The following is a 13715-nucleotide window of genomic DNA, read 5'->3' on the forward strand; positions in this document are numbered from 1 at the left end:
ACCAGGGCAAGACGTGGACTGAAATAGAACAAAGACATAGCGAAATAACAAGACACAGCTGGGTACGATTGAGGAAGCACACGTGGATAATCCGGGGGCGTGGCACACACGCGGATCAGACGAGCCGGGCATGACACATATCCATTATCTAGACTGTTGAACACGCATTCTTACCTACATGCTTTAATTTTGTGTTCATGTAATTTTTAGTGTCACGTTTCACCAATATTAATAAAGCTTGGAGCAGCTTTGACATAAGTAAGGAAGCGTCATCAAATTTCAAAACATCTTTAATAAGTCACTTCTTACATAATTTATTTTTCTAGTATTTGAACATGAACATTGAACATTTGAACACGGAACATGAATGATGCGCACTTTGACAATGTTACCATACGAATGGGTCGCAACAATCCAATATAAAACCAACTTCCCAGCAGATTCAAACTTCTTTTTTGGTGGTGTAGAAAAAAAGATGCGTTGTTATTCACAGTGCAGTTTACACACATTCTGTACTGACATACGTTCTGACATAAATCATATGTCAAATACCTCTCGAGCATTTAATGTGTGTAAGCTACTTATGGTCACACGAGGACGTCGGCTGAGTACGCAGCCCTTCAGTGCGGCCTGGGACACATTTGTGTTCACACTGCCATTAGAATGTACCCATAGGCATCCCAAACCACCTCCGAATGTGGTTGGAGCGATCGGATCTCAATGTGTCCTGTATTTCACACCTGTATTTAATGCTGTGTACTGTGATCAGATCACACAGGACGCATGTTAATAACGGGTGTGAACAGGGCCCAAGTCACACTTGAAAAGGCATCAGCTGTCAGAGCAGAGATTCTAATAGTCATTGGGGAGGGCATCCTCTGAGTGTACATCTGGCCTTCAGGAGCTACAGGGAAAGGAGTGCCAGTAGTCATTGGGGAGGGCATCCTCTGAGTGTACATCTGGCCTTCAGGAGCTACAGGGAAAGTATTGGCAATAGTCATTGGGGAGGGCCTCCTCTGAATATGCATCTGGCCTTCAGGAGCTACAGGGAAAGCAGTGGCAATAGTCATTGGGAAGGGCCTCCTCTGAATATGCATCTGGCCTTCAGGAGCTACAGGGAAAGCAGTGGCAATAGTCATTGGGGAGGGCCTCCTCTGAATATGCATCTGTCCTTCAGGAGCTACAGGAAAAGCAGTGGCAATAGTCATTGGGGAGGGCCTCCTCTGAATATGCATCTGTCCTTCAGAAGCTACAGGGAAAGCAGTGGCTATAGTCATTGGGGAGGGCCTTCTCTGAGTATGCATCTGTCCTTCAGGAGCTACAGGGAAAGCAGTGGCTATAGTCATTGGGGAGGGCCTCCTCTGAGTAGTTATACATCTGGCCTTCAGATGTACACTGGTGCTACTTTTTTAAGCCAGCAGTCTGATGATGGATTGAGCTTCTCTTTCATGACTGTGACAAACATACTAGAATTTTGGAAAATCCCTGGAGAGAACAAAAGCTTTGAGGAATCAAAAAGGTATCAGGAAAAAAAGTGTCAGCCAAATGCAAATATGAACAGAGTCAGCATTTTCGCTAATACAGAGGACTATGCTTAAGGCCAGTTCATACTTCACTTTTCATCGTGTGCTTTTGGTCGTGCACAGGGTGAGGTGACGTAATTTTCCTCATCGGGTTTGTGCACGTGTAGTTCCAGTGGAGCTACATATCAGTGCTTGTCGACTGCGCATGTGCAAAATAATTGACTAGGCGTTTCCTGTAGGTAGCAGCAGTGACTCTAAATGAGCAGAGGTCAACTTAGAAAGTAATAGTTGTAGGAGGCGAGGAGGTATTGGCATACCTGATTTTTTTACATTTTATAATTGAAACTTTGCTGACATTATACTACAGTATTTGGTATTTTCAAAATTGATCACTAAATTCAAAATTCAAATGAAACAGTATTTTGCCATTTTGAAGTTTTTGTGATAACTTTTGCAGGGGGATGGAGTTCCCGGCTCATTTTGGATTTGAAAATGCCACAGTACCCCATTTTAGTATATACTAACTTTATAACCGTTCATAAAAATTGGTGGAATATCAGTGCTGCATGGATGCACCGACTGACCATTTGCATCCAACAACAAATGTAGCATGAACACAAAAGCTTTCACGTGCATGATCATCCGCAGCCCAAAAGCACGGAAAAGTGAAGTGTAAGCTAGGCTTTAAGCAGTCTGGATGGCTTATATTCGTTCTGCTCTCTGTCATGACGGAGATAGTCAGCAGAGATCTGGACCTCCAGACATCTTCCTTTTCATCACAAATACCCCAGGCTTGTATGTCCTCTTCTGCTCTTCTGCTGTCCATCACGTTTGCTGTATGTGTTACTGCTACTTAAATAAGTCTCATTCAGAAAGGTAGCTGAATGAATGGAACTGCTCTGTTCCTCTCATAAGCAATCTGTTAAGATTTCCTCCTGAATCCCCCCCCCCCCCCCCCCCAACTCAAAGCAGGGGCTAACAACAGCTCGGATACAGAAAGCCTGCCATCGCCTCGCTCTTCTGAGGAAAGCAAAGCCAAGGAAGAGTGTAGCGCCAGGACCAAGCCTAGCCAGGTGCCTGGAGCGGAGGGCTCCCTAGTGGAGGAAGGTTCCTACACAGGGGAAGTTGACCGGGGAGTACCTGACTCAGGGCCCATGTCCATGGAGGCAGAGCTTGTGGCACAGCCAGAGGCAAAGAGTGAGCCCGAGGAAGGCTTTAAGGAGCAGCCCATTGACTGTGCAGAGAAAAAGCCCCCTCCAGAGGCAAACCAAGGAAAGGGCTCTATCAAGAGCACCAAGAAGGAGAATGAAACCAAAGCTGGCCGTCAAGGGGACAGCGACTCCAGTGCCACCTGCAGCGCCGATGAGGTGGAGGAGCCGGACAGCACAGAGAGGAGCAGGTGGGTCCTCCCCACCTTACACACATACACTAATAAGAATCAAGAAAACTGATTTTAGTCTGATTCTTATTGATAAATAAAGGGGGTTTTTTCTTCTGTCAGGCCAGACATATATTGTTTGCTTCACATGCATCGGGGATTGTTTTCAGTGCCAGCAGTGGAAGCATTCTCAGTGCTAAGGGAGGATCATTCTCTGTGCCAGTAGAGTAAGCGTGCTTGGTGTCAGGGGAGGATCATTCTCTGTGCCAGTAGAGTAAGCGTTCTTGGTGTCAGGGAAGGACCATTCTCAGTGCCAGGGGAGGATCATTCTCTGTGCCAGTAGAGCACGCATTCTCAGTGCCAGGGGAGGATCATTCTCTGTGCTTAGTAGAGCAAGTGTTCTCGGTGCCAGGGGAGGATCATTCTCTGTGCCAGTAGAGCACGCATACTCAGTGCCAGGGGAGGATCATTCTCTGTGCCGGTGGAGGATCATTCTCTGTGCCAGTAGAGTAAGCGTTCTTGGTGTCAGGGAAGGACCATTCTCAGTGCCAGGGGAGGATCATTCTCTGTGCCAGTAGAGCACGCATTCTCAGTGCCAGGGGAGGATCATTCTCTGTGCCAGCAGAGCAAGTGTTCTCGGTGCCAGGGGAGGATCATTCTCTGTGCCAGCAGAGCAAGTGTTCTCGGTGCCTGGGGAGGATCATTCTCTGTGCCAGTAGAGCACGCATACTCAGTGCCAGGGGAGGATCATTCTCTGTGCCAGTAGAGCACGCATTCTCTGTGCCAGTAGAGCAAGTGTTCTCGGTGCCAGGGGAGGATCATTCTCTGTGCCAGTAGAGTAAGCGTTCTTGGTGTCAGGGAAGGACCATTCTCAGTGCCAGGGGAGGATCATTCTCTGTGCCAGTAGAGCACGCATTCTCAGTGCCAGGGGAGGATCATTCTCTGTGCCAGTAGAGCAAGTGTTCTCGGTGCCAGGGGAGGATCATTCTCTGTGCCAGTAGAGCACGCATACTCAGTGCCAGGGGAGGATCATTCTCTGTGCCGGTGGAGGATCATTCTCTGTGCCAGTAGAGTAAGCGTTCTTGGTGTCAGGGAAGGACCATTCTCAGTGCCAGGGGAGGATCATTCTCTGTGCCAGTAGAGCACGCATTCTCAGTGCCAGGGGAGGATCATTCTCTGTGCCAGCAGAGCAAGTGTTCTCAGTGCCAGGGGAGGATCATTCTCTGTGCCAGCAGAGCAAGTGTTCTCGGTGCCTGGGGAGGATCATTCTCTGTGCCAGTAGAGCACGCATACTCAGTGCCAGGGGAGGATCATTCTCGGTGCCAGTAGAGCACGCATTCTCTGTGCCAGTAGAGCAAGTGTTCTCGGTGCCAGGTGAGGATCATTCTCCGTGCCAGTAGAGCAAGTGTTCTCCGTGCCAGGGGAGGATCATTCTCTGTGCCAGCAGAGCAAGTGTTCTCGGTGCCAGGGGAGGATTATTCTCCGTGCCAGCAGAGCAAGTGTTCTCGGTGCCTGGGGAGGATCATTCTCTGTGCCAGTAGAGCACGCATACTCAGTGCCAGGGGAGGATCATTCTCTGTGCCAGTAGAGCACGCATTCTCTGTGCCAGTAGAGCAAGTGTTCTCGGTGCCAGGGGAGGATCATTCTCTGTGCCAGTAGAGCACGCATACTCAGTGCCAGGGGAGGATCATTCTCTGTGCCAGTAGAGCACGCATTCTCTGTGCCAGCAGAGCAAGTGTTCTTGGTTCCAGGGGAGTATCATTCTCTGTGCCTGTAGAGCAAGTGTTCTCGGTGCCAGGGGAGTATTGTTTTCAGTGCCTGAGGAGAGGTGCTCGGTGCTGACAGTGAGATCGTTCTCAGTGCCAACAGAACAAGCATACTCGGTCCCAGCGGGGGTATTTTTCTCTCTGCTGGTGGAGGGATTGTTCTTGGTGCCGGCTGGGAGATTGCTCCTGATGCCAGCAGGGGATTGTTCTCTGTGCCGGCAGAGCAAGTGTCCTCGGTGTCGGGGGGGAGATCATCCTCCATGCCAGAGGAGTGTTTGTTCCCTCTCCCCATGACAGCAGACTGCATATGTTGGCTTCGTCAGCAAAATGTCGCTTTTGGCAGATGCCAAAGCACATTCAGGAATGGGGGGTGGGGGGTGGATATGGTGAGGAATGGAAATGTTCTCCAAAGCTACAGTGTCCTGGCCTGTGTTCCCAGCAGCGCCTCCCTCACAGCATTGATCAGCAGAGGGAGACATGTTTCTCTGACCTTATTTAGCTAAGGTGTCTCTTGTTCCTTGCCCCCTCTCTCTTCTCCTCTCTTCTTCTCTCATACCTGCTCTCTCTCCCCTCACTCCCTGCAGGATAACCTCTCCTAGGCCCAGTCTGCTGAACTATACCCATGATGGGGTCATTTCCTCAACACAGCAGAAGCCCATGGACCTTAAGCAGCTCAAACAGAGGGCCGCTGCTATTCCGCCTATCGTGAGTGTGTGCATATGTGTGTGTGTGTTTGGGGCGGGTTTGGTACCTGCCTGTTGAAACACATGCCCACTTCTTAGAGTGAGTGTTAGCTCAGGGGCTGGTTACGGAAAGTGCCAGAATATGCCATCCTCCATGTATGGCCCACCAAATGAAATGCGCACCCCCCCCCCCCCCCCCCACTAATACACAAGTAGGCAGTAGGGCTGCAGTAGGGCTGCAGCCTGTCTGCCAGGACTGCGTCAGGCGTGAGGCCGGCAGATTTAGCTGCTTTGACTGCTAGCTTGTAATTCCCTCCCAACGTATTGGGGTTAATAGCTACCCTTACACTGTGGTAATATATAGTTACTATAACATGCTCGCGTAATGGTACGCGGTTTAAGGCACCTCTTTGTTTCTGAGCTAGTGTATACATGATCATATACAATGGCAGTGTAAGGGCACATGTACTGCCATTTGCTGTGTGGCTCTGTGGGTTATATGTTCATGCAGCAAAGCCTTAATGTTGTAGGCTAGCAAGATTCAGTTCATTTTTCTATATCACATTTTCATGATATTGCATTGTCTCAATGCACTTTCCATTATCCCGGCCCAAAGCCCCAGAGGGCAAGCCAGAGGTGACAGTGGCAAAGCTGAGGAAGGGGAAGCCTTAACCCTAACCAGACCCAAAGGGGGAACCCATCCGGCAGGGGGCAGCAGAGGAAGCCCTAACCCTAACGAGACACAGAGGGGGAGCCCATCCTCCAGGGGGCAGCAAAAATAGCAAAGTTTGTATTTATAAAATAATGGTGTATAGTGTGGGAGCGGCATGGTGGTGCAGTGGTTAGCCCTGTTGCCTCACATCTCTGGGACTCAGGTTTGTGTCTCCGCCTGGGTTACATGTGTGTGGAGTTTGCATGTTCTCCCCATGTCGTCGTGGGGTTTCCTCCGGGTACTCCGGTTTCCCCCCACAGTCAAAAGACATGCTGAGGCTAATTGGAGTTGCTAAATTACCTCATGTGTGAGTGAATGGTGTGTGAGTGTGCCCTGCGATGGGCTGGCCCCCCATCCTGGGCTGTTCCCTGCCTCGTGCCCATAGCTTCCGGGATAGGCTCCGGACCCCCCGCGACCCAGTAGGATAAGCGGTTTGGAACATGGATGGATGGATGGATTTTGTATAATGCCAGGTATAAATGTGGAAGGTCCTTAAAATCATAGTAGCTGATGTCTGGGCAGGCAGGAGAAGAAGCTTCTTTAGCATGAAAATCTGGGAGTGAATATTTGCAAGGGAATCTGCAAGGGAACATGTGTATATCTGGAAGTGAATATGTGCGTATATGGCTGTGAACATGTACGTATCTGGGAATGAATATGTGTGTATCACCGTGTGAATATGCGCAGTGATACGCGTTGCTGTCACATGTCTCCCCAGATGCCAGAGGTTTCTGCGCAGAGTGGTCCCCGTGGTGCCGGTGGGGGTTCAAAGCAGCTGGTGCCCCCCCATGCGCTGGCTTTGTACCAGCAGCAGATCACCATGGCACATGAACTGTCCCAGGAGGGGCCCCCGACCGGCAAGCCTCCACAGCAGCAGCTCCATATCCAGCAGGCACCCAGGGACCGCCCCCAGGCTCGGAGCCCCGCCCCCATGGCCCCTGACAAGGATGGTATGTCCCTCTCAGTTACCTCATGAATCAGAAGGGAAGTTAGTGTCATGTATGATAATGACTTCAGCCAGTAAAAAAAGGTACAACCCATCTAAATTATGACAGACAATGACAAAACGAAAGAGGTGGCCTCGCCGATCAGCAAAGTACATCCTTTGCCACGTTTTGTTTAATTTCAACAGCTTTTATGTTCAGGTTCCTGCTGCTGTGGTGGTATAGCTGCTCTTAGTCCAATCTGTTAGTCTGAATCGCTAAAGCCCAGATCAACTGAAAGTAAAAAAAAAAAAAAAAACAGAGACAAAGCTGGTGCAGAAAACACAAGGTTGTAAGATGCCGAAGTGCAAGATGCACACATGGTAGAAGATGTACACACACTAAATACACACGAGGGTCGGACCGGGTACATACACAGACACAGGCAAACACATACGTGACAATAGGGAAATGCTATCATTAACATTACCACGGATACAACAATAACACAAGGGTTAAGGACTGTTAATAAAGAGCGTGATTTCCCTGGCAAGCAAGTCTTCATTTTGTCTCTGCTCCCGTGATTCATCGGTCGCCACACGATATTGTGTTTTTCTTTAAAGTTTTCACTATAAAAACCAGAAAATTAATTCACAAAAATTATTATTTGGTAGACTTGTGAACGAATTTATCGAATGCCTTCTTATGGGGAAAATTGCCTTGGATCGCGTACAAATTGGTTCACAACCACTTTCCTGGAATGTATTGTGTTCGTGAACTGCAGGCACCACTGTAATTAAATTCTAACCAAGAACAGGAACAAATGTAGACTTAAGGGTGTGTCCAGGCACCAGGTGAAGTACTGGTAGTGTTTGGGATGCCCCCATTAGAGCCATGCATGTTTATGCTGCTCCCCAAAGTTCTTACCTAGAGTCTTTGACTGTCTGATATGAGATACAAGAGCTCCTCCATGAGATATTGCCCCAATCATCAGAGCAGTGCAGTGATGACACACAGTGAGATGTGTGGTGACTAGTGCTTCTCATACCTAGTATTAATATGCATGGTACAGGTGTGAACGCATCCAAAACACATTGAGATAAAATGACATTCGGAGGTGGTCTGGGAAGCATATAGCCACATTCTTATAGTAGTGTGAACACGAATGTGTCCAGGACTGCACCGAAGGACCGCCTACTCAACTGACATTCTCATGTGGGCGTACATATTCATTAAATGCGTGAGTGGTATTGGACATATGATTTATGTCAGAACATATGTCAGTGCAAAATTAGCCACTGTGTAGCACCTCATTTTCAATGACAGTGCAGCTTTTTTTCTACAACGCCAAAAAATAAGTGAATCTGCCAGGAATTTAGTTTAATACGGGACTGTCGCGATCCATTCGTGTGGAAACATTGTCAAGGTGCACATCATTGATGTTCCATGCGAATTCAGAAAAAATAAATTATGTAAGAAGTGATTTATTAAAGATGTTTTGAAATTTGCACAGATCATATATTTAATGTGCACTTTGATGACACTTCCTTACTTTTGTCAAAGCTGCTCCACTCTTTATTAATATTAGTGAAACATGCTGGTAAAAATTACATGAACGCTGAATTACAGCATGTAGATAAGAATGTGCATTCAATAGCCTTGAGCATGAATATGTTAATAGAAACACATAATAATAGTAATTGTTTATATAGTTTTATATTGGTCTGTGTGGGGGCTTGAACTCCCACTCAGAAATTCAGTCCCACTCCAGCCCTGACTACTTCCCTTCTTTTACTTCACTTGCTCCAAGTCAGATATATAATTCAGCGTATCAGACAAAACAATTAACCTCTTCAGTGAAATTTTCACTAATTTTGACCTTCATTGGTTATGATTAAAAGCCAAAATATTATCATATGGCAACAACATAATGCATTACAGACTGAACCCTTTGCCCTTGAATGGAGAAGTATTAACCAAAGTACTGAAAAACCTTTTTAACACGTACATTTTTATCATGTTAAAAATACAAATATAAAAATACATGCCTACAACGTGAAAAGTTTAACTTTATTGTGAAATATAGTTATAATTTTTAAAGAATTCACATTTGCGTTATGTATTATTTCATAATAATGACTCAAAAGAAAATCCCAACATTACTACGAAATACAATTTAAACAGTAATTTTAACAGTAAGCGTTCATTCATGACGTTTAATGTCATGAGGAAATTGTAATGATAATGTAAATGAAGAAATAGTTGACAACGAAAACCAAATCTCTGTTCCTCCATTCAGAAATCTATTTCGTATGCTCTGACAAGGAAAAACGAGATGAAATTGCTGGCTCTATTTGGGCAGACAACCTAGAGCACAATAGCCAAAGCATTGGTCATTATCCTTTTTAACATGTGAATTACATACGCATGAATCTGAATGTTAAAGTTCTCAGTGTTTCAGCACCAAGTTCTCATTACACGATTTTAGGCCCGATTTTCTGCTTGCTGACTTTTTGGATAAGGCCAACAAAACCCCCAGATCTGAGGTAAATCGGTGTATCATTGGCTCTGGCAAATCGGCGCGCGATCACTATCTGTGCACTGTTTACAACGTGACCTGACGGAGTCAATGACTCATCACAGATGCCCGTCAGATATCAAGCAGATATCTGGACCTGTCGGAAACTCCGAATCCAGTAGGTGTGAAAAGTGCTGTGACTGGCAATGAGTGCGGCGACAAGGCACAGCCAAGAAGAGTGTAAGACACGGAGTAAGACGAAACCTGAGGGAGGGATTTAGAAAGGTGTAAAAAGTTGTTTGTTTACGAACATACACACACACACACACACACGTGTGCAAGGGTCATCTTGGGGATAAGTATCTTTTTGAAACTAAACCGAGAATTGTGAGATCCGATTAAAAGCGAGTGTGAACGGACGTATTTAGTGCTGCCCACTTGTGATCGGATCACCCAGGACGCATGTTAATACCAGGTGTGATCGGGGCCTCTGACTCCATGTCAGAGGTAACGCAGAGGACCCTGTTGTTCTTTCTGCAGACAAGCCGAGTGCATTCTCCCCACATGGGGAAGGCCGGAAGCCGGGGTCGGCTGCAGATGATCTCCGGCCTGCCGGCTCCAGCCGGCCTGTCATTCCCCCCTACCAGCCATCTCCACGGGATGTGGGCCGCCTGGTCCACGAGCAGCCGCTGCTGCACTACAGCCCCAGTACGTACGGCCTGCCTCTCTGAGATCAGATTGAAATTAAGCGCTGCCCTGTCCCTGTCCCACCCCCACTAGCTGCCTTTCTTACTCTTTTGGTGTGCTTTATTCCTCTTATATGCTTTTTCTCTCTCTTCCCGTCCAGCATTCCCACAGGCTGTACACGGACTCCCGCTCGCTCTGCAGCAGGACGCAGGACGCCTGGCCTCTACTGGCCGGCCCCAGCCCATTCCGGAGCCCCCTCCCCTGATCTCCTCTGCCAAGCCTGGAGGTTCTATCACCCAGGTGAGTGTGAATTCCCCCTAAATTTGCAGCAAGGTGACCCCGGTCTCGCTCTGGTCCTACTATGATTGCCATCCTGCCATCTGCCCAGGGCACTCCAGTGCAGCTGCACAGTGCTGCCCATGGACCCGAGCATAGCAAGGGCCCTGCCGGGGGTGCTCTCAGCCTGACGTGGATGGAGCAGAAGAAGCTGGGTGAGCGTCATTGCTCCTGCGGGTGTTGGCCATGGCCTGCTGTTTCCCAGAAGCTGACACCCCCACTTCTGTCTGCAGGACCGTACCCTGTGGTGAAGCAGGAGCAACTCTCCCCACGGGCTCTTAGCTCTCAGCCCGAGAACCTGTCCACAGCAGACCTTACCACAGGCCGCGGTGAGAGCTGCACCCCGCCCCCGCCCCTCTACCTGCCCCCTGCCCACCTGCCTGCCTATTCCCCTGCCCACCGGCTTGCCCCTCTGTCTGCCCGCCCAACTGCCCCCCAGCCTACCCGTCTTACCACCGGCTTGCCCCTCTGCCTGCACACATGCCTTCCCCTCTCCCCACCGGTCTGCCCGCCAACCTGCCCCTCTGCCTGCCCGCCAGCCTGCCCACCGACTTGCCTGCCCACTGCCCTAAGGAGGCTGTCTTTTTACCTTGGTCTATATGCTGCCGTTGCAGTGTCTGTGCCAGCAGTCCAGGGTGGGAGCATAACCAAGGGCTTGCCAGGTACGAGGGTCCACCAGGACCCCCCCTCATATCGCGGAGGCTCTATAACTCAGGTAGGCACCAAAAGAGCTACGGTATTGCAGCTTTTTATATAAGGAAAAGGCGAAGAGCAAAGGTAGACTCAGAGTAGTTATGGTAACAGAAAGGGCATGTTGTAGGCTAGCTGTAATATGCTCAAGTAGCGAAGCCTTCATTTTGTAGACTAGCCAGATTCTGTTCAATTCAGGGACACGGGGGCAGTGGTAGCCTAATGATTCAGGAAGCGCACTTATGATTCAAAGGTTGCTGGCGGGGGATTCAACAGCAAAGTACCACTGAGGTGGCCAATGTAAGGTACAGCCCCAAGCACTGCTCTCCGGGTGCTGAAGTAGCTGCTTACTGCAGGGTCACAATGTCGCATATGGGTTAAATGCAGAGGACGCATTTCCTTCTTCACACTGTGGTGTGTCAATGATGACAATGAATCACTTTCACTTCATATGTTTCTGTGAGGGGTTCTAGCCCCTTCATTCACCTCACGGGTCCTGTGTCCCTGCCCACAGTCACATGTGTGGGAGGTGCTACATAAGTGCAGATTATCCACACTGCCCCAGAGCTTTTCTCAGGCAGGCAGAACAGCGGCTCCCAGCGAATGGTGATGTCACAGCTGCAGCGTGACTTTCCTGTCCCCATAACGACGGGCTCCCAACGCCAGCCCTGTCCTCTGTTAAACTCTCTGTTTACCCTCCTCTCAGCTAGCTGCTGCTGCTGGCACTGAAGCACATTGCTCTTTACGTACTTATCAGGAAATAACAGTTCTGTGGCGGTTTTTCATTTTCTGTCTCAGTGGACAACTAAGGGTGAGATACCTTGTCAACAAGGCATAGAGTTCACACGGTCAGCTCACGTTACCCACAGATAAAACTGCCACAGTGGGAACGTTATGGGCCTTCGGTCACCATGGAGACCCCTTCCAGTTACCTGCGTCCACCCCTTGCAGGCTCTGTGCCCCAGCCCTGACCTTCGGCACTGCCCTGCCCCTCACCCTGTAGGATCAGGTTTTGTATTTCTGGGATTTACTGTAATCAAATCAGAAAGGAAAAGTGATTCAAGCTGACTAATCCCCCCTGACATTTTTATAACCCACCTCTGGCCATGGTACAGGAGCTCTTATATTTATTATTGTAACCATAGAACTGCCGTTTCCCACACCAATGAACATCAAACTCCTTTAACTGCCTAGCAAGTCTTGCTTCGGTGTGTGCAGCCCTTCTGTTTGCTCTAATGTGCCGTTAGTGTTAATAACAACAGCCTAAAAGCCATAATGATCCTAATAGAGTGGCTGCTCTGTCCTGGAATCGTATAGCTGAAAAGTTTTCACACACATGATGTATTTTATAAAATTCTAGTTAAAAAGACATCATTTGTTTACACTTTTTAGTAACTGTGTAAGATAATATTATTTAATACAAATCAACTCAGATGAAACAAAAAATGTACATTTTCAGGGTTTCCAACTGTTATGCATCTGGTGTGACGCTTTCAGACTGTCACACTCTATTGTGTGTGTGCAGACTTATCTCGAACTGAAAAGTTGACAGTCCTGGTTTTTATTTAAAATCATCTGATAAATGCAGTTTTTTGGCTAAAGCGGCTTGTCATCCGTTTGCGATGGTATTACCTATCTCACTTTTTATATCTATTCAATAGAGACCATCCTAACCCAACCATTAGTTCTTTTGATGTTTGTTAAAGCAAGGCTTTTATTACCGTATGGGGTTAAGACTAATTTCACAAGATATAGCTATTAATATATCAAAACCAATACTTACATCAATGAGCACTAAAATGAATGACATAACTACGACTGTATTATGGGGTTCGTGTCTTTATGGGGTGACAGTGAGCTGCTGCTGTGTGGATTACTGACTGTCCCATTGTTTCCTTGATGGGTGAGCAGTTTGCTGATGCGACGGCCCATCAACAAAAGCCAAAGGTGTAATTCGCAGATTTAACCGCGGCTGGCAGTTAAAGCAGATCCCAGTGGATCAGTGTGTTAAGCACCACGACCAGCTTTTTCCTTTCTGTGTGAAGACACATTTTGCCTTTTGATTTTGAGTTTTCTCCTTTCAGTTTTATTTGTGGTAAATTTTTTCTATCTTTTGCCCATTGTGAAATAGTCGGTTATGTTTGTGTGCTGGTTTGTGTTGAGTTATTAGCAGTGGATTTGGGTGACACTGCATTGTATTTTCATTGATTTCTGGCATGCAGGGCACCCCGGCTGACATGCTGTACAAAGCTTCACGTGATGAGACACTCAGCAAGGCCCACGTGGTCTATGAGGGTGTCAGCGGCCACATCCTCACCTATGAACGTGAGTTTCACACCATGCACGGTGAGCTTGGCCGTGTCTTTTGCTCAGTACACTATGACCCAGCACCTGGCTCTCTCTCCTCTTAGACCTTTACTCTTATCTTTTTGGCATCTGAAGGAATTCCTGCTGTGCTGTTTAAAACAGGGCATATTTTACTCACATGTATCAGGTTGA

General features: G+C 47.8%; 1 protein-coding gene across 8 annotated transcripts in view; it reads left to right on the top strand.

The window, feature by feature from the left end:
- Positions 1 to 13715, top strand: part of ncor2 (nuclear receptor corepressor 2) — a 165141-nt gene that overhangs the window by 128870 nt on the left and 22556 nt on the right. For 7 of the 8 annotated variants that reach the window (XM_049003271.1, XM_049003228.1, XM_049003233.1 and 4 more), the window contains exons 20-28: positions 2493 to 2922; positions 5252 to 5372; positions 6781 to 7012; positions 10044 to 10211; positions 10351 to 10490; positions 10579 to 10681; positions 10760 to 10855; positions 11141 to 11241; positions 13439 to 13541. In XM_049003271.1, the coding sequence (XP_048859228.1) occupies positions 2493 to 2922; positions 5252 to 5372; positions 6781 to 7012; positions 10044 to 10211; positions 10351 to 10490; positions 10579 to 10681; positions 10760 to 10855; positions 11141 to 11241; positions 13439 to 13541 (1494 nt within the window). The remainder of the gene's footprint in view (positions 1 to 2492; positions 2923 to 5251; positions 5373 to 6780; positions 7013 to 10043; positions 10212 to 10350; positions 10491 to 10578; positions 10682 to 10759; positions 10856 to 11140; positions 11242 to 13438; positions 13542 to 13715) is intronic. The other variant, XM_049003249.1, reaches the window with a different exon arrangement.

Source organism: Brienomyrus brachyistius, chromosome 2 (genome assembly GCF_023856365.1).
Source record: "Brienomyrus brachyistius isolate T26 chromosome 2, BBRACH_0.4, whole genome shotgun sequence".
Lineage (NCBI taxonomy): Eukaryota > Metazoa > Chordata > Actinopteri > Osteoglossiformes > Mormyridae > Brienomyrus > Brienomyrus brachyistius.